The 22,045-nt window shown below is 39.6% G+C and overlaps 1 protein-coding gene across 1 annotated transcript; it reads left to right on the forward strand.

Moving 5' to 3' along the window:
- Nucleotides 1-1,196: 1,196 nt before the first annotated feature.
- Nucleotides 1,197-9,511, forward strand: LOC114644953 (uncharacterized). Its single transcript, XM_051926715.1, has 5 exons — nucleotides 1,197-1,490; nucleotides 2,119-2,211; nucleotides 2,356-2,589; nucleotides 9,130-9,249; nucleotides 9,386-9,511. Exons 1-5 carry the CDS (start codon nucleotides 1,422-1,424, stop codon nucleotides 9,509-9,511), a joined length of 642 nt encoding a protein of 213 aa, XP_051782675.1. The 5' UTR covers nucleotides 1,197-1,421.
- The last annotated feature ends 12,534 nt before the right edge of the window (nucleotides 9,512-22,045 follow it).

Raw genomic sequence — 22,045 nt, forward strand, 5'->3', positions numbered from 1 at the left:
TGGTGCATAGGCATAACAGCTTGTAAAGGCAGACGCACGATTACTGGTTGGAGTACTCCTTTCTTTCTTGTGTACATTCAATTTATGCTGTTTCTTTTATAGAGGAAAATTAGGGTGTGCGTCATAGAGGGAGAAAGCGAGTGGTAAAGGGGGAAGGACCTGAAATTAACACACTGAGCAGACCTCAACAACAATTCTTAGCTCCTTCAAGGAAAAAAAAATATACCCTCACAAACATATGTTAATAAATATAAGTCGCACCACACGACTGCTCAGGTGTAAACGTGATGTGTAGTTTACTGTGTTCATTTTCAGATACTGTACCACCTTAGACATTTGTGATAGAATTATTAAGATATGATTTCATATATTAACTGAACCTACTTTAATTCTATTTAATGCAGTGTTATGGTATACAAACTCTTTTGAAGGCCATCCAAATCAGCTCTTATTTCTTTATTGTGATTTTTAGGGTCTTCATGCATTGCAAGCTCTGTACATTTTGTACTACAGCTCAGGACACACTTCTCAGACATTATAGATTGAAGCACTGGCGTGGACCATATTCATCGTTTCCTTGCATTCACAGTGACTGCATTTGTTCATTCCGGACTGCAGGTGCGTTAAGGACACATCTCAACAGAATACATCCCAATGCTACCCTTTCAAAAGTTACCAAGGATTTGGCTTGTTTGAGCTGTGAACTTTGTAAATTTCAACATATCTGTGATGGGAAGACCTTTTACAGCCATATAAGAAAACATCTAAAAACTATGAATATGTGAAATGTCCTTTTGTAAACTGTGACTTTCAGACCAATGTATATACCACATTTAATGTACATAAGATTAGGAAGCATAAGGGTCAGTCTTTTCATGATTTCAGGCTATCCATTTTAAGTAGTAATCATGCAGGCCAAGAAGACAGTCCTGATAGTAGCTCTGCTGCAGACAATAGTGGACCTCTTATTGATGGTGAGGATGATCATGTAGGTAGTGGATGTGTTGCTTGCAATGAGGATTTAGGAGATGCAATTGAGCACAAACTTGCTTCTCTCTTTTTTTGTATGCATACTGTTCTTCACATGTCAAAAAGTGCTACCCAGCAAATACTTGAAGGGTTAAATGATATTGTTTCAGGACCTCACTTTTTCCCTGAGAATAAAGGAGATTGTCATGGATGAACCGCTGGTCTCTGTAGTCCAACAGAGATGGCCAGGCCTTCTCATAGAGCAACAGGTGAGTTTTATCTAATCTTATAAATTAATTGTCGAGTAGCGATGCTAGTATCTTGAAAATAAGTACATTATTAATTCCTGAATTTTGTTACAGGTATATGCAGAATTTTATTGCATTACCCAGGTGCAATTGAAAGAAACATCGCTGACATCCTTGGACAAGTATTCGACAGCTCTGATCAAAATGTACAGAGCAAAAGGAGGCAAGACGGCACATGAATTGAAATCACTTTTAGAATTACTAGATGAACAGGTACGTAATAAGGATCAGGAAAGAATTGTTTTATATTCATAAGCATGAACTTAAAGTAGTATGTGCAGGGCAGTGTTGTAATTAAGGCTGTTAAACTGTTTGCTTATGAAGGTGCATGTGGCAAACCCATATACTTATCAAATGTATGCAAAATGATTTTATAGAACAAGCTAAATTATACTGTATATGTTTATATCTGAGTCATTGGCACTGTACATATTCCCTCCAATGTCATGGACTACAAATTCATAATGTATTAATTTACAGTTTTATTTGATGGTGAGATTTACACAAACAATATTTTTCCAGAAATAAAAGTAAATTCCTGAGCTATTCTGTTTATTATAAATTGACAATTTAAATTATCCAGGTTAATAGCATTTTTTTTGTGTGTGTGTCTGGATCTGTGCATACATTTTAAATAATTTGCAGAAGTGCAAAATCCTTTCATTATTTGGATCATTTAACAAAGATGGATTTTTGTATATGTACAGTAATGAGAAAGAAAATATGTCAAATATATTTAGTTGTTTTGTTTAAAGTTTTCTTAAATTGTCATTCGGTTCAAATATTATTTCTTTGTATATTCTACCTCTATGACTATTGTTTTTGTTACTGTACTTTTCAGACTATGGATGTTACCACACACAAGAGGGCAACGGTTCTACAAGGACTACCTCTGTACTTAAGAGAATACAAGAAGTTATCAACAACATGTCATGTAAGTTCTGTTGGAAATGTCAAACTAAATGATTAACAAACTAGAAAGTTAAGTTGGTAGACAACCTTTCACTTGGCTTTGGCAAAGAGTCAACTATGGTTTATTTTTTCACACTTTAACTATATTATTGTTCTATATTTTTAGGATACAGACTCCCTTCAAATATATACAAATGAAATGAAGATAGGAATATTAGAGGTTGTGAGGCACCATGAGACCAATCCTGGAGCTGCGGCAATGAATGTGGCTGTGGTAATAGAAGGTCAAGTAGTATCTGAAGAGCTTGTCGACTTCACAACTGCATTTGTCATACTTGTTGGTCTTCTGTATGCTCGAAACATTCAGTACCCAAAAGAACTGAAATACACTTTTGAAACAGTACAGAAGGTGTTTCTAAATATTGGGGACTTATACTCACATAGAGTATTGTCACTCAAAAATATGCTGTATAAATGTTAGGCAAATATGTCTCAGATCTGCAGAATAGGATGTGCTTGTCTTTTGATTTTAGATTAACATTGCGATAGCTACTTTTCTTTGTGTGAAATTCTTTCTCAGTTGCACTTTAGTGTTAATGTTATGACAGGATCCCTTTACCCTGTGCAGGTTCTGTTCAAAAATTTTGGAATTATTGATGTAACACTTTTCAAATTAAGATTCCACAACATCAGAGATGGCATGGCTTGTGGTTATTAGTAATGATAACAATGTTATTAAGACAAAATTTGAACATACTGAATATAAATACATTTGTATAAGTGATTTTCATATTTCACATTGTAATAATAATGTAATGCCATGTCTAAGAAAATAAAGCTGCATTATTTTCAAAAAAGCTGTTTTTTCTTTTTTGTTAAAATAGAATATGTTGCTCAATAAAGTCAGAGTTCTTAAGTAACTGATTACAATGTGCTTTTTGAGTTTGCAAAAAATAAATATATTAATTTCTTGAATTACTACCTTGAAGTTTGCCTAAATTTACTTACGTTTATTCAGCATAGGTTTTTTAGTTGCGCCAATTAGAGATGACATTGACAAAGCCCTAAAATTTATGTTAGATGGGCTTAATGCTGTTTTTACATATTAGTTATTTCTACTTGAGCTAATTTAATTTTCTTAGTTTGGCATAGTGTAGCTTGTATCCAGTGAACTCAAATTTTGTAATTGGCAGGATTTGTCAACGTAATGTTGAGCAAACTCAAAAAGCACATTGTAATCAGTTACTTAATATTTTTTAATTGGGAGCAGGATTGATTTTTTACAGTGAATATAGGATGCCATCATGATGATCATACCAGCCACGCTCACCCAGACGGGGCCGCAGTTTAGAGGCGTTAAACAGCAGGCTCCCTATACGGAAGCGTAGGGCCACAGTGAAAAAAAAAAACTAAATGTCGAGATTAAAGTCGGCATGTTGACTTTATTCTCGACATTTCCACTTTATTCTCGTAGTTTATTTTGTCATTAAAGCAGAATGTCGTAAATTAAACTTCATCTTAAAATAAATATTTAATTTACCAGATTTTCTCAAACCCCGTCATAAGTTTTGTAGCACATTAAATGCTTTGTGTTTTGTTCCCCGACCCAATTATTAATCACTACGTGCTTCTTAAACTGACTTCCTTTTGCATTGAGGAGGCGCAGGCATCGATCGCCGCACAGAATCCATTCACTACATGATATCCCTGCTCTCTAAACATTTACAATGCTAAGGTAAATACTTGATATCATTTTCATGATGAAATGCATTAAAGCAGGTATTAAACATGCACTCTGGTGTACGTTCAGTGTAGAGAAGTTTATGGCAGGTGTGACGAGGCTGGATGTATGAATGGGTATCGCACAGGTGTAACTGAAATATTGTGCAAATGTTGGGTTCGTGATCTGGTGGTCGAAGACACGAACACAGAATTCAATGGATGTTCTTCTGTGCGGACTTTCATTTTGCATGCGTGCTGTCTCTGTCTGACCTATAAAACCCCAGTTCCTATCCTTCCTTATTCATTCTCCACATAACCAATCACAACACGATAAACGTCTTTGTGAAATTAAAACTAGTTATAAACTTAGACCATGGAGTGTTCATCCATCCATCCATTTTCCAACCCGCTGAATCTGAACACAGGGTCACGGGGGTCTGCTGGAGCCAATCCCAGCCAACACAGGGCACAAGGCAGGGAACCAATCCTGGGCAGGGTGCCAACCCACCGCAGGACGCACACAAAGACACCCACACACCAAGCACACACTACGGCCAATTTTAGAATCGCCAATCCACCTAACCAGCATGTCTTTGGACTGTGGGAGGAAACCCACGCAGACACGGGGAGAACATGCAAACTCCACACAGGGAGGACCGGGGAAGCGAACCCAGGTCCCCAGATCTCCCAACTGCGAGGCAGCAGCGCTACCCACTGCGCCACCGTGCCGCCCCGGAGTGTTCAGAACTTTAAAAAAATCTTCGTTATACATTTTTAAATATGCCGTCCATTCAGGGTTACGCCCATCCCAGCAAGCATCGTGTGCCAGGCAGGAACAAATCTTGAACGGGACGCCAGCTCATTGCATGGTGAATACGAGCGCACACACATACACTAGCAGGGTCAATATAGCAGAACAAAACCCCACATCCTACATGACTTTGAAAGGAAACTGAAGCACGCTGAGTAAACCTGGCAGGAAAACATGCAAACTCAAGGCAGGGTACACCTCCTTGCTGCCAGGCAGCAGTGCAACCTCTACGCCACCGTGCCCCCAAAGGATTAGTACATGCTTTAATGCATTTCATCATGAAAATGATATCAAGTATTTATCTTAGCATTGTAAATGTTCACGGAGCAGGGATATCATAAAGTTAATGCTGATCGCTGCTTGCGCCTCCTCTGTGCAGAGGAAATCAGTTTAAGAAGCACGTAGTGATTAACATGGCTCGGGGAAGGCAAAGCATTTCATCCATCCATCCATCCGTTTTCCAACCCGCCGAATCCGAACACAGGGTCACGGGGGTCTGCTGGAGCCAATCCCAGCCAACACAGGGCACAAGGCAGGGAAACAATCCTGGGCAGGGTGCCAACCCACCGCAGGACACACACAAACACACCCACACACCAAGCACACACTAGGGCCAATTTAGAATCGCCAATCCACCTAACCTGCATGTCTTTGGACTGTGGGAGGAAACCCACGCAGACACGGGGAGAACATGCAAACTCCACGCAGGGAGGACCCGGGAAGCGAACCCAGGTCCCCAGATCTCCCAACTGCGAGGCAGCAGCGCTACCCACTGCGCCACCGTGCCGCCCGCAAAGCATTTCATGCGTTACATAATTTATGACGGGGTTTGGGAAGATTTACTAAATTAAATAATCATTTTAAGATGAAGTTTAGTGTACACTGTTCTACTTTAATGAGAAACCACGCACTGAAAAAAAAGGTGATGATTCACACTTAATATTTTCAATCTGAACCAATATAATTCTTTTAATCTTATTGATCCCACAATTTTTAAGTTGAGGCTAATCATTTAGAGTGATTGGGTGCAATTCACTTGTTTTATACTAAATCTATTTTTAAGTTGTTCTTTTTTGGCAGTTGGAAAGCCAGCACTCTGAAAAGTTTGACCGGAAGAAAATACAAACGGCCCCTCAAACACCGCACGCGAACAAACTCAAATATTAAGTTAACTGAAATAGGATTTCTACGTTTATTCCTTCCACCATAACTTACTTTGGTACAAACAATTTTTTTTACTTTGATTGAGATCTGAAACGAAATATTTCAAGCTACAACACTAAATGACTAATCTTAAATTGCTTGAAAGAGAAAATTTACTTTGAATGAACAATGTCAACTTTATACTTTTTTCAGTGTACGAGAATAAAGTTAACATGTCGACTTTAATCTCGACATTTAGTTTTTTTTTTTTTTTCTTCACTGTGGCCCTAATACGCTTCCGTACCCTGGCAAGGCTTTTATCGGGAGTTTTCTCAAAGGTGCAGAAAATGACACCGATTCCTGAGCCAGGCACGTCTTTAATATATGGCCCAAAGAGTGCCAGCTTGCCTTGTTAAAAACAACACTTTTGTGTACATATAGAGTCTTAAGTGATAAGGTTAGGATTTAACTCAGCCACAGGGGATGCACAAACCAGTGTGTTTCTTACTGCCGGTCCCAAGCCTGAGGATAAATGGGGAGGGTTACGCCAGGAAGAGCATTTGGTGTAAAATTGTGCCAAATTAATATGCGGACAGTATGATCCGCTGTGGCAACCCCTAACGGGAGTAGTCGAAAGTAGAAGAAGAAGTGACGAGGTTAGGATTTAAAAACAGCGTTATGTAACTGAGCTAACTGCGCGAATCACTGCGCCCGCTATAAATCGGCTAGTCGTTTTGTTCTTGTACAAAGACTTACACATACGTGGAAATAAATGAGAATGTGAACTTCATAATGTAGTAAATTGCTTGTCATCTCTCTATTATAAACGTCTACGCGTGGAAGTGCGTGGCTATCATGACGCTCAAAGAAAGTGACTCTGTTTGCCAAACTGAAACTCGTTTAGCTGCTTATGGAGGCGAGCACACCGGCAAAACGAAACCGCCGGGGAAAGCGAACCTCGCTTAGCCGCTAATGCACAACCGATGCGATCGATCGATTGATTGAGCACGGGCTAAAGATTATACGGACCACAGCATTAAAGCTGCCAGGTTTTCACCAACATGTGTCTGTGCCTGTATTCAGGGACTTGATTCAGTGGATGACAGAATATCGATGTCATCCTTTGAAGTCACACCAGAGTCAGGCAGATGATACGCAGCTTTAGTTATCTATATCAGGGGTTGCCAACTCCGGTCCCGGAGGGACCACAGTGGCTGCAGGTTTTCATTCTAACCCTTTTCTTAATGAGTGACCTGTTTTTGCTGCTAATTGACTCCTTTTGAACTAATTTTAATTGACTTGCTCTTGAAATCTCAGACCCCATAATTGTTTCTTTTCCCTTACTTAGCAGCCAAACAATAATGAGATACAAAAGGAGCCAAAACAACTGGTGTCCATCATACAATATCTGAAAATAAAGAAAGATGAAGGAATGCTGACCTGCTCAGGTCCCCAAAACATTTTCACAGAGCTCTTAGAAAAGAGAAAAATCAACAATTTCGGAAATGTCTGCTAATGCACCACGAGAGCAGCAACAAGCCATGGAATTAAAGAACGGGTTTAATTAACGACAAGACTCGGTGCCTAATTAAAAAGCTGGCTGCAGTGAAATTGGTTGGAGTTTGAGGCCCTGACTTAGCTGGTCTTCTGTTGGCTCACTCACTTCACATTTCATTTCTGTTTGGGTGCCATTTAAGGAAAGAAATAAGGCAATTCAGAGGAATTATTATAAAAAGCAATTCAATTATAATGAATTCACAAGAAGTTAATTAGCAGCACAAACAGGGTACTCATTAAAAAAAAGGGTTAGAATGTAAACCTGCAGCCACGGTGGTCCTCCAGGACCGGAGTTGGCGACCCCTAATCTATATGACCCTGACTCTCTGGGCTCTCTGATCCAATTTCTTAGTAATATTTCCAAATGGAGGAGTAATAACTTTCTCAAACTAAATAAGGAAAAAACATAAATCTAGGTGACTGGCAAAAATGGAAATAAAGAGGGTATTAGAAGTAAACTTGATCTCTTAGCATTAAATGTCACAGCAGAGGTAAAGTAATAGAAATGTCCATCCATCCATCCATTATCTAACCCGCTGAATCCGAACACAGGGTCACGGGGGTCTGCTGGAGCCAATCCCAGCCAACACAGGGCACAAGGCAGGAAACAATCCGGGCAGGGTGCCAACCCACCGCAGTACACACACAAACACACACCAAGCACACACCAGGGACAATTTAGAATCACCAATCCACCTAACCTGAATGTCTCTGGACTGTGGGAGGAAACCGGAGCGCCCGGAGGAAACCCACGCAGACACGGGGAGAACATGCAAACTCCACGCAGGGAGGACCCGGGAAGCGAACCCAGGTCCCCAGATCTCCCAACTGTGAGGCAGCAGCGCTACCCACTGTGCCACCGTGCCGCCCGTAATAGAAATGTACTATATAAAATTGTAATAATTATAATGATAATAAGTCTTATGGTGGGTTGGCACCCTGCCCGGGATTGGTTCCTGCCTTGTGCCCTGTGTTGGCTGGGTTTGGCTCCAGCAGACCCCCGTGACCCTGTGTTCGGATTCAGCGGGTTGGAAAATGGATGGATGGATAATGATAAGAATTATTAACAATAAATCAAGAAAACCAAAAAACAACACAGAAAACACAATACTCACAGAAACTCGTGTAAATGCATGATTCCCAACTCCTGAGCCTTCTCAATCAGTTTAAATAGCCTGGGGCTCCACCCACAAAGAACACGTGACAGAACTACAGTTAAAGGGACAGAACACACTTACAAAGCCACACATGAAATTAACAAAAATAACAGACATGAAAAACAATATCTCAAATTTAAAAATATAATAATAACGTTTAAAATACACATAACTTTGCACAGGTACATAACATAACTGCCTTTGACTTCTTCTTTCCATAAAGTACTGTTTCTGTTTTGTACTCTTTTTCGTTTCTTGCCCTGCTTTTTCGTTTTTCCTTCTTGTGGTATTCTTTAATAAATATCTTTAAATAATGGAGGTTTACGGTTCCTCTCTCTCTTCCATTCATGACATTTTGAGGCTTTTTGACATTTAAAAGCCTTAGTCCCATTTTTAGGCCAGTGCAGGCTTGTCGCCTGCCATTTGTGTTTGGGACTAGGCTGCCTGAGGTGAGGTCTACTCAGTGGGCCTAATCCCGTGAAGAGGGCAGGCCTGGTTTTTGGGTGTGTTTAGAGGCCTGCATCCCATTTTTGATGTTTTTATGATGCAGGATCAGAACAGCTGGGGTGGGGGTTTACGTATTTCAAGCTGGGCCTCAGAACACTTTCAGAAGCAAATCTGGGCCACCCCTGGGACTTCCCTCCATTGGATCCCAAGTACTCCACCACAGGTATGCATTGAAACAGAAGGCAGTGGCTCTGGTGTTACAGGTTATGGAAGATGGGTGCAGTTTTTGGGTTACTGGTCTGCTCACCCACCCCGCTGCCTGCTTTATGAAGTCATGTCACTCTTTTCACTTTCCATAGCTTAAAGAGATGCCACATAAACATTGGCAAGAGGACTCCTTGGCTCTGAGGTGGCTGCTTAGCTCTACCGTGTCGCTCATTCAAGTCTGTTGTGTCAGCCTGCTCCGAGGTCAACTGGAGACATGAATGAATGAGTGAATGTGACTCAATGGAGGCCATTGTGCCAGTATGAGGGTGACGCTGTCTGGCAATGGCTGGCTGTCAGTCGTCTCACACAGAGCAACATAATGGAGTTAATGAGAGACGGCACTGATTGGGTGGGCTGGGATTTCCTGTAAACACTCATTCCAGGTTTGTGCTCTCCAACCAATCAGATTCATTAAAGCATTATGAATGACCACTGGAAAAGTGGAGGGTGGGAGGGGTTGGTCACATGGAGGTCCTCAGGGAGTGTTAATTCGAGTTCTACATTCATCTAATGCCGTGAAGCTTTTCATTGATTTTGTAGATTGTTTGAGGTAATAGCAGGCTGAAGGTGATCTCACGAGGTCACTTGGACATCGATGGGCAGTTGTTTTGAGAGTTCAGGGACAAGAAAGACCCAGAACAGTTTCTTATTGTGAGATGACAACAAGATGCTATTTTACTAAATGAAACAACTAGGGGTGGATGATCAAAGGGAGACCTTTTAACGTGTTAAACAGAGCAGCAAACAAGTTCAATCTGCACTTCTGGGCCTGGGGCGCTCACTACGAGCAGTGCTGGCTTTCTTCATCGTCCAAAACACCCCAAACAGTCCTGCGGCTGTCTGCCTTGAAGTGCTTCTGGTGGCCCCCCCATGTCCTGCTGTCCAGCACACAGTTAAAGGGCAGGGAGCGCCGGAGCTACACCTGCCTTTGCTGTCTGTTAGACAGAGCCTCACATATCTAGTGTCTGTCTGTTTACTATATAGTGCCTTACGTATCTGCCCGTCTACCTATTATATAGCGCCTATCATGTCTATTTATCTGCTTATGTATAATGTTGTGCATTTTCTATCTTTGACATACGGTATTGTCTTTACTATGTGTCATTCTAACTATTGCATAGTGTATTTTTAGTCTATCTATTAAATAGTGCCTTTCATATCCATGTATTTACGTATAAAACAGTGCATTTTATCTGTTATATACTATCTATTATCTTTCTGTTGCATAGTGTATTTTAATCTATTATATAAATTAATCTATTATATCGCAGGTGCCTCATATTCACCTATTTATTTTTTCATTATATAGTGCCTTTCATACCTATCTATGTATTGTACACTGACTTTCCTATCTATTGTTTGGTGTTTACCCTGCCTACCATTTGTTATATCTAGCTTTTTATCTACGACGCAATGCCTTTCATAGCTAATTATCTATTTATAATATATTGTACCTTTCACATCTTTTAATTACATAGCACCTTTCATGTCTATTATATAGTGCATTTCCTATCTATCTATGATATAATGCCTTTAAAATCTATCTGATATAATGTGCTTTTCACATCTACCTAAGTATCTGATATATAATGTCTTTTATATCTTTCCATCATATAGTGCCTTTCCATTTCTATCTTTGAATGAGTGAAGGATTTACTTGAATTTTACCTGTCAATTATATACTGCATTTCATAACTATTTATCTGTCTGTCTATAACACTGTACCTTGTTAATCATTATATACAATCCTAACGATCTATCTGCTGCATTTTTATATATGATATAGTCCCTTTCACATCTACATATTTATCCATTCCTTATGTAGTGCTGGATACCTTTGTATGTATGTATGTATTATATAGTGACTTCTCTATCCTTTAAATAACATTTTCCATATCTATTATGTAGCACCTTATATACAGTGCACTCAGAAAGTATTCACAGCGCATCACTTTTTCCACATTTTGTTATATTACAGCCTTATTCCAAAATGGATTAGTTTCATTTTTTTTCCTCAGAATTCTACACACAACACCCCATAATGACAACGTGGAAAAAGTTTACTTCAGGTTTTTGCAAATTTATTAAAAATAAAAAACCTGAGAAATCCCATGTCCATAAGTATTCACAGCCTTTGCTCAATACTTTGTCGATGCCCCTTTGGCAGCAATTCCAGCCTCAAGTCTTGTTGAATATGATGCCACAAGCTTGGCACACCTATCCTTGGCCAGTTTGGCCCATTCCTCTTTGCAGCACCTCTCAAGCTCCATCAGGTTGGATGGGAAGCGTCGGTGCACAGCCATTTTAAGATCTCCAGAGATGTTCAATCGGATTCAAGTCTGGGCTCTGGCTGGGCCACTCAAGGACATTCACAGAGTTGTCCTGAAGCCACTCCTTTGATATTTTGGCTGTGTGCTTAGGGTCGTTGTCCTGCTGAAAGATGAACCGCCGCCCTAGTCTGAGGTCAAGAGCGCTCTGGAGCAGGTTTTCATCCAGGATGTCTCTGTACATTGCTGCAGTCATCTTTCCCTTTATCCTGACTAGTCTCCCAGTCCCTGCTGCTGAAAAACATCCCCACAGCATGATGCTACCACCACCATGCTTCACTGTAGGGATGGTATTGGCCTGGTGATGAGCGGTGCCTGGTTTCCTCCAAACGTGACGCCTGGCATTCACACCAAAGAGTTCAATCTTTGTCTCATCAGACCACAGAATTTTCTTTCTCATGGTCTGAGAGTCCTTCAGGTGCCTTTTGGCAAACTCCAGGTGGGCTGCCATGTGCCTTTTACTAAGGAGTGGCTTCCGTCTGGCCACTCTACCATACAGGCCTGATTGGTGGATTGCTGCAGAGATGGTTGTCCTTCTGGAAGGTTCTCCTCTCTCCACAGAGGACCTCTGGAGCTCTGACAGAGTGACCATCGGGTTCTTGTTCACCTCCCTGACTAAGGCCCTTCTCCCCTGATCGCTCAGTTTAGATGGCCGGCCAGCTCTAGGAAGAGTCCTGGTGATTTTGAACTTCTCCCACTTACGGATGATGGAGGCCGCTGTGCTCATTGGGACCTTCAAAGCAGCAGAAATTTTTCTGTAACCTTCCCCAGATTTGTGCCTCGAGACAATCCTGTCTCGGAGGTCTACAGACAATTCCTTTGACTTCATGCTTGATTTGTGCTCTGACATGAACTGTCAACTGTGGGACCTTCTATACACAGGTGTGTGCCTTTCCAAATCATGTCCAGTCAACTGAATTTACCACAGGTGGACTCCAATGAAGCTGCAGAAACATCTCAAGGAAGATCAGGGGAAACAGGATGCACCTGAGCTCAGTTTGGAGCTTCATGGCAAAGGCTGTGAATACTTATGTACATGTGCTTTCTCAATTTTTTTATTTTTAATAAATTTGCAAAAACTTCAAGTAAACTTTTTTCACGTTGTCATTATGGGGTGTTGTGTGTAGAATTCTGAAGAAAAAAATGAATTTAATCCATTTTGGAATAAGGCTGTAATATAACAAAATGTGGAAAAAGTGATGTGCTGTGAATACTTTCTGGATGCACTGTAGATAGATAGATAGATATGAAAGGCACTATATAATAGATAGATAGATAGATAGATAGATAGATAGATAGATAGATAGATAGATAGATAGATAGATAGATAGATAGATAGATAGATAGATAGATAGATAGATAGATACTTTATTAATCCCAAGGGGAAATTCACAAATTCAGTCTCTATTATAGAATGCCTTTTGTATCTATCTATCTATGATATAGTGCCTTTCCATTTCTATCAGTGATTGCTTGTCAGATTTATTTGAATTCCACCTATTATATACTGCCTTTCATCTATCTATCTATCTATCTATCTATCTATCAGTCTTACTGTGCCTATTCATATCTATCTGCTATATAGTGCCTTTACTTCTCATATCTCTCTGTTTAGTAAGGTGGTCTGGTTAAGGTTTGGGACTTCTGCCCCTGAGGTTGCAGGTTCAGATCCCACTGCTGACACCATTGTGTGACCCTGAGCAAGTCACTCCACCTGCGTGTGCTCCAACTGGAAAAACATAAGAAATGTAATCACTTGTATTTCAAATGTTGTAAGTAAATGTAGTGATCATATAGCGCCTTTCATGTCAATCTGTTTGTGAGATGAGTGATTGAATAATTTGAATTCTTGGTCTCTTCAAAAGTAAGATAACTAGATGATGCAGGTTGTGATGCCATGGGGTGGTTGAGTGATCACAGAGTACAGCAGTGACCCCCACTATGTTAACAGCCCCTCATGAAGAGCAGGCCCATCTCTGACACCCCTCTGGTGACCCTTTAGCTTTTATTAAATTTTATTTTTTGTACATAATGGTGGCGGTGTAGACAACCCAGCATGTGAGCCACACTCCCATTATCTCCCAGTATTCCCATTTCCTAAAAGACACCAGTCTCCCAGTTACCAGTCATGGGAGTCATTTAAGTGGTGACCACAGGTGTCTCTCAGTGAGCTCTGACTGTCCCTTTAGCTCCAAGCATTCACTAAGCTTTCTTGATTCCCATTTTAATAATCGTAATTCTTTACATTTATATAGCGCTTTTCTCACTACTCAAAGTGCTCAGCAATTGCAGGTTAAGGGCCCAACAGAGCAGAGTCCCTTTTGGCATTTACGGGATTTGAACCGGCAACCTTCCGATTGCCAGTGCAGATCCCTAACCTCAGAGCCACCATTCTGGCATTTTAGCTCAATGGCCGACTCATTTTCCATGCACTCCTTTCTCACTTCCTATGCCCTCTGGTCACGCCACCTCTTCTTCATTCATGGAAGTCTCTCCGGCAGCCATTTTTGTCACTTTCCTAGAATTCTTTGCACCTGGCCAGTCTGTCCCTGCTCCTGCCAGTCACATGACGGCTGACCCCCTAGCCTCATGTCTGTAACTGGACTCTCACAGCAGGGCAGTGCCGCTCGGCATCTGTTGATGGAGCAGTGACTTACTGCAGCTGTTTGTTGTTTGGCTGGATAAGGAGCCCATTGTTTGATAAGATGGGAATGACCTGCTGACCTCCAGGCCAAGCCACCCCATCCCCCAGACCCCCCAAGCCAGTCAGCCAGCCAGCGTAACAATATCTTCAGTGCTGGGATGCACCACTCTGTCACTAAACCACCATACAGACCATGAATGAAGGCCTGCAGAGTCAAATGATGGTCACTGATGGCAAGGCAGTCTGGCATCATCACTGTGCTCGCTACAGAGTGACATGTCACCAAACTGGACGGCACAGGGGCTGGACACTCCTCCCATGTTGGGGCCATTATGGTGGATTTGGTATTAAAGCTGAACACAGAAACTGACTGTGAAAGGCACTATATAGCATAAAACTTGACTGACAAATGTGCCACTATATACCAAGCACTCGTGGAAGATCGGGGGGGTCGGACTGCCCCCTAATCCGGACAGAGACAAGCTCAGTGACTCACAAGTCCCAAATGCAAACTTTTATTTTCTTTTTCTTTAGCACACACTGCCCATATCACCAATTACTTAGTTCCTTGCCTTTTCCTTTTCTCTCTCTATCTCTCTCTCTCTCTTTCTTTCTTTCTTTCTATCTTCACCGCCTCCACTCCTCCACCCAAGCTTTGTCCTCTGAAAGACACTATATAGTACAGGGATGGATTAAAAATGCGCTGTGTGAAAGGCACTATATAACATTAAATTATCATGAGAAATTCACCATGTGAAAGGCACAATATAACAACACTGAGTAGTGTAATATACTATGTGAAAGGCACTATATAACATTAAATTAGACTGAGAAATTCACCATGTGAAAGGCACTATATAACATTAAATTAGACTGAGAAATTCACCATGTGAAAGGCACTATATAACAACACTGGATAGTGTAATATACTATGTGAAAGGCACTATATAACATTAAATTAGACTGAGAAATTCACCATGTGAAAGGCACTATATAACGACACTGGATAGTGTAATATACTATGTGAAATGCACTATATAACATTAAATTAGACTGAGAGATGCACCATGTGAAAGGCACTATATAACAACACTCGGTGGTGTAATATACTATGTGAAAGGCACCATATAACATTAAATTAGACTGAGAAATGCACCATGTGAAAGGCACTATATAACAACACTCGGTGGTGTAATATACTATGTGAAAGGCACTATATAACATTAAATTAGACTGAGAAATTCACCATGTGAAAGGCACTAGATAACAACACTGGATAGTGTAATATACTATGTGAAAGGCACTATAAAACATTAAATTAGACTGAGAAATTCACCATGTGAAAGGCACTATATAACAACACTTGGTAGTGTAATATACTATGTGAAAGGCACTATATAACATTAAATTAGACTGAGAAATGCACCATGTGAAAGGCACTATATAACAACACTCGGTGGTGTAATATACTATGTGAAAGGCACCATATAACATTAAATTAGACTGAGAAATGCACCATGTGAAAGGCACTATATAACAACACTCGGTGGTGTAATATACTATGTGAAAGGCACTATATAACATTAAATTAGACTGAGAAATTCACCATGTGAAAGGCACTATATAACAACACTGGATAGTGTAATATACTATGTGAAAGGCACTATAAAACATTAAATTAGACTGAGAAATTCACCATGTGAAAGGCACTATATAACAAGACTCGGTGGTGTAATATACTATGTGAAAGGCACTATATAACATTAAATTAGACTGAGAAATGCACCATGTGAAAGGCACTATATAACAACACTGGATAGTGTAATATACTATGTGAAAGGCACCATATAACATTAAATTAGACTGAGAAATGCACTATATAACAAGACTCGGTGGTGTAATATACTATGTGAAAGGCACCATATAACATTAAATTAGACTGAGAAATGCACCATGTGAAAGGCACTATATAACAACACTCGGTGGTGTAATATACTATGTGAAAGGCACTATATAACATTAAATTAGACTGAGAAATTCACCATGTGAAAGGCACTATATAACAACACTGGATAGTGTAATATACTATGTGAAAGGCACTATAAAACATTAAATTAGACTGAGAAATTCACCATGTGAAAGGCACTATATAACAACACTGGATAGTGTAATATACTATGTGAAAGGCACTATATAACATTAAATTAGACTGAGAAATTCACCATGTGAAAGGCACTATATAACAACACTTGGTAGTGTAATATACTATGTGAAAGGCACTATATAACATTAAATTAGACTGAGAAATTCACCATGTTAAAGGCACTATATAACAACACTGGGTCGTGTACTGAAAACCATGAGGACTGATTGAGATCAGTCATGTTAGGTAGAATGCTTAGAGGGGGCTGGGTGGTCTTGTGGTCTGGAACCCCTGCAGATTTTTTTTTTTTTTGGACCTTATTCTATGTTAATTAGTATTGTCTAATTTTATTTTTATATTTTGTCTTTTTTTCTCTCTTCATCCTGTAAAGCACTTTGAGCGACATCATCTGTATGAAAATGTGCTCTAGAAATCAATGTTGTTGTTGTTGTTATATCGTGCCTTTCACATAGTACATTACACTACCCAGTGTTGTTGTGATGCACTATGTGAAAGGCACTATATAACATATAACTGCACATCACTACATAACACACAGCAGGTCTGATGAATGCACTCTGTTAAAGGTGATCATATATAAAGCTGAATGGACATGAATGGGTTTGTTTTATACAATTCCACACCCTTGGTCCAGTCTCGTGTCCCACTTTGTCAGGAAGAGGCCAGAGTCTATTTTGTAGCCCCACATTTTTTAACCCTGGGGGTAACTTTGTGTGTTTGTTTGTTTGTTTTCCCCCCTTTTAATACTACAGTTTGAACGACAGTGCCACCTGGTGGCTCAGAGCAAGTGAAACCAGAACATCAAATTATTTAGCCAGGCAACCCCAGAGGCTGTGCTAGTGTAACGTGAAATGCCAATGAGAAATGCACTTTGTGAAAGTGCTGAGGTGAGAGGTGCGATTTCAAGTGATGCCCGATTGCCCAGGTGGCCTGCTGGATTTTGTTGCTTCCTCATGGATTTGGCAGCTCTGTGCCGGGTTGTGGCCTGTGTGGACTTTGTTAGTCTCCCAGTGTTTCTTTGTCTTTTGCTCCCAGTACATGTATGTTTTGTTAGTTTAACAAAGAGTTTTGTTTCATGTGTGTGTGTGTGTGGACCTTATGGTGGGCTGGCACCCTATCCAGGATGGATTCCTGCCCACTGCTGCTGGTAAAGTTCTAATCCTTCCTTGACTCTGAACTGGTTTCAGAATGTGATGTGAAGTCATACTGGACTGCTTTGGGGATTGGTGGGGGGTCTCCACCATGAAAGGTGATATTTAACAAGAAAACAAGATTAGCAGAGGCGGTAGAGCTAAGCTTCAGGATTATATTCCAGCAAATGTAATGGCCACCTCATTAATGAGGCTGGAGGGTGGCACTGCTGGCCCGGCTGATCACTGCAGCAATGACAGCTCGTGACACCACGTGGCATGTCCTCCTGTTTTTCTCGTTCAGGCTCCATGCTGTTTTATTCTTTTTTGCCCTTCTCAGTGCCATGTCTACCAAGCTCTCCACTCCTTACGTGATGGTTCCAGGTCACCATGGATTGACCCCACAGCAGATGTCTCACTTCACATGATGTCACGCCGGCCTTGGTGACCTCAGTGAGACTCAGCTGCCAGTCTTCTGTCAGATTTCACTTTCAATTTGTCTGGGTTGTGATGTACCTTGACATGACATGAGGACATGAATGGGGTGATGGAACCAATGGGGCAACACCAACCTGGTTAGAAGCAACCAGTCATGAAGTTTCTGGAAGTTTCCGTCAGAGTCTCCACTAGCCATTCCCTGCAGCATTGAGCATAAGAGATACGACAGTCTAATTTAAAGAACGCTGTTTAATCCAACTCAAGGTTAATGGCATTGGAGCCTATCCTGGCAGCACTGGGTACAAGCACTGGGTTTCAGGGCCTACAATGGCACCTACAGAATCTTCAGTTAACCTGACAGCATCTCTTTCTGAGGAAAAGGCAATGCAGCACACGGGGAGAACATGCAAACTACACATGGAGGACAACAACAACAACAACAACCGGGTGCAGGATGTGTGAAGCAGCAGTGAGAAGCCACTGTGCCACACAACAAAATAAATGTCTTGAGCCCACCTAATCCCAATTTCACGGGACAGGTTGCGAAATAACAAAAAAATGAAAGATTTATTCTCATTTACAAGGAGTTTCTTTGGCCTTGATGGAAGAAGAAAGTACAAAGCATCTGCACAGATATACGGGGAACAAAAAAGGGGTTTCAAACAATAGGACAAGCCAATGCCACGCCAGCTGCTTCAGGGTACGGCCAATGTGTGCCCCAGGATTGGCACACGGTTAATGCAATGATCGCTGTCTACTTATTTTGTCTGAGGTGTTCACTCCATCTGAGTCTTCAGTGATTTCAGACACAGTGGTGCTGTGGTTGGCACTGCGGCCTCACAGCTCACATCACATCTTTGGCCACAATAATTGACCAAGAATAGTTTGCCAGATATTTCCTCAAAGTCACCATTACAATCCACCCAAAGAGAATTCCATACCTTCTTCTCCATTGTCTTCTATACATTTTGTGGAGCACGCCGAAGCTTCCACATGTTTCCAAGATTTCATCGGACACCTGGTGAAGTAAACTCCGTAGGGTTCACTTCTTAGTACTGGCGATACACAGCAATACCCGCTGATCCCCCCTGATGACGACATGATAAGGCTAGGCAGGGTCTCACCATGTCATACTGGGATTTAAATTGGATGACGGAGCACCATATACAACTCAGCCTGGCAAAGATGGAGCTTGTTGTAATCCCAGCCAGCCAGTCTGCTCAGTGTGCCATCTTGGGGTGCAGGTGACTGATGAGCAGCCATTTCTCTCTCTCTCTCTCTCAGACTACATTCCCACTGCCTGTTGTGCATACACATTGACACCAAATCAGACCTCAGCTCACTGACTGACCAGGGGGCTCAAAGTCTGCTCCGGGCCTTGGCCTGCACTCGAAAAAGCGAGCTTTTGGTCTGTCCATGGAAACCCACAAATTTATAAATAGATTTTATTTACCAGTTGGTTTTTAGTAGTAGCAGCTCATCCACGTTGAGTGGTTTACTAAAATTTGTTAAATAACCGCAACTGACTCAAAAAAATAAATATGGGGATTTTATTTTTTTTATGTCATGTTTTTCCATCTAAAACAATTCTCCTTAAAACAATATGCTGTGTTTACTAATTAGTTAATCCACACAGAGATTAAATCAATAATCCTAAAATTACCTTTAAAACAACAGAGTGTAAGACTCTTCTATCCATTTATAGTGTATCAACACAAACAAGAAGAAACACTTTTTTTTTAAATTTTATTTTGGCTGTTCGCACTTTTCACAGAATCTTAACCTTAGTTATCATGTTGTATTAGAAACAAAGAAAAAGAAGTCTGATGATGAGGGTGGGCAACATGTTTGCCAGGGTATCAAAAAAATCATCATGAAGGAACTTCCACAAGCACAGAAGAACCGACGGCATTCAGAAAAAAGTCTTTAACTTTATTTACACCTGTACAAAGAGGGGGGGGGGGGGGGGGGTGGGGGGATCCTATGGACCACAATGCAACAAAAAAGGGTGGATCTTTAGGGACAGACAGATATGAAAGGCACTATATAATAGATAGATAGATAGATAGATAGATAGATAGATAGATAGATAGATAGATAGATAGAAATAATTTGGTATAGTAGGCAGGATTAGATAGATAGATAGATAGATAGATAGATAGATAGATAGATAGATAGATAGATAGATAGATAGATAGATAGATAGATAGATAGATGTGAAAGGCACTACATGATAGATAGATATGTGAAAGGCACTATATGATAGATAGATAGATAGATAGATAGATAGATAGATAGATAGATAGATAGATAGATAGATAGATAGATAGATAGATAGATAGATAGATAAGAAAGGCACTATATAATACAGTAGATAGATAGATAGATAGATAGATAGATAGATAGATAGATAGATAGATAGATAGATAGATAGATAGATAGATAGATAGATAGATGTGAAAGGCACTATAATAGATAGATAGATAGATAGATAGATAGATAGATAGATAGATAGATAGATAGATAGATAGATAGATAGATAAGAAAGGCACTATATAATACAGTAGATAGATAGATAGATAGATAGATAGATAGATAGATAGATAGATAGATAGATAGATAGATAGATAGATAGATAGATAGATAAGAAAGGCACTATATAATACAGTAGATAGATAGATAGATAGATAGATAGATAGATAGATAGATAGATAGATAGATAGATAGATATGAAAGGCACTATAATAGATAGATAGATAGATAGATAGATAGATAGATAGATAGATAGATAGATAGATAGATGTGAAAGGCACTACATGATAGATAGATATGTGAAAGGCACTATATGATAGATAGATAGATAGATAGATAGATAGATAGATAGATAGATAGATAAGAAAGGCACTATATAATACAGTAGATAGATAGATAGATAGATAGATAGATAGATAGATAGATAGATAGATAGATAGATAGATGTGAAAGGCACTATAATAGATAGATAGATAGATAGATAGATAGATAGATAGATAGATAGATAGATAGATAGATAGATAGATAGATAGATAGATGTGAAAGGCACTATAATAGATAGATAGATAGATAGATAGATAGATAGATAGATAGATAGATAGATAGATAGATAGATAGATAGATATGAAAGGCACTATAATAGATAGATAGATAGATAGATAGATAGATAGATAGATAGATAGATAGATAGATAGATAGATAGATAGATAGATGTGAAAGGCACTACATGATAGATAGATATGTGAAAGGCACTATATGATAGATAGATAGATAGATAGATAGATAGATAGATAGATAGATAGATAGATAGATAGATAGATAGATAGATAGATAGATAGATAGATAAGAAAGGCACTATATAATACAGTAGATAGATAGATAGATAGATAGATAGATAGATAGATAGATAGATAGATAGATAGATAGATAGATAGATGTGAAAGGCACTATAATAGATAGATAGATAGATAGATAGATAGATAGATAGATAGATAGATAAGAAAGGCACTATATAATACAGTAGATAGATAGATAGATAGATAGATAGATAGATAGATAGATAGATAGATAGATAGATAGATAGATAAGAAAGGCACTATATAATACAGTAGATAGATAGATAGATAGATAGATAGATAGATAGATAGATAGATAGATAGATAGATAGATAGATAGATAGATGTGAAAGGCACTACATGATAGATAGATATGTGAAAGGCACTATATGATAGATAGATAGATAGATAGATAGATAGATAGATAGATAGATAGATAGATAGATAGATAGATAGATAGATAAGAAAGGCACTATATAATACAGTAGATAGATAGATAGATAGATAGATAGATAGATAGATAGATAGATAGATAGATAGATAGATAGATGTGAAAGGCACTATAATAGATAGATAGATAGATAGATAGATAGATAGATAGATAGATAGATAGATGTGAAAGGCACTACATGATAGATAGATATGTGAAAGGCACTATATGATAGATAGATAGATAGATAG

The sequence above is a fragment of the Erpetoichthys calabaricus genome, chromosome 4 (assembly GCF_900747795.2).
Source record: "Erpetoichthys calabaricus chromosome 4, fErpCal1.3, whole genome shotgun sequence".
Taxonomy (NCBI): Eukaryota; Metazoa; Chordata; class Cladistia; order Polypteriformes; family Polypteridae; genus Erpetoichthys; species Erpetoichthys calabaricus.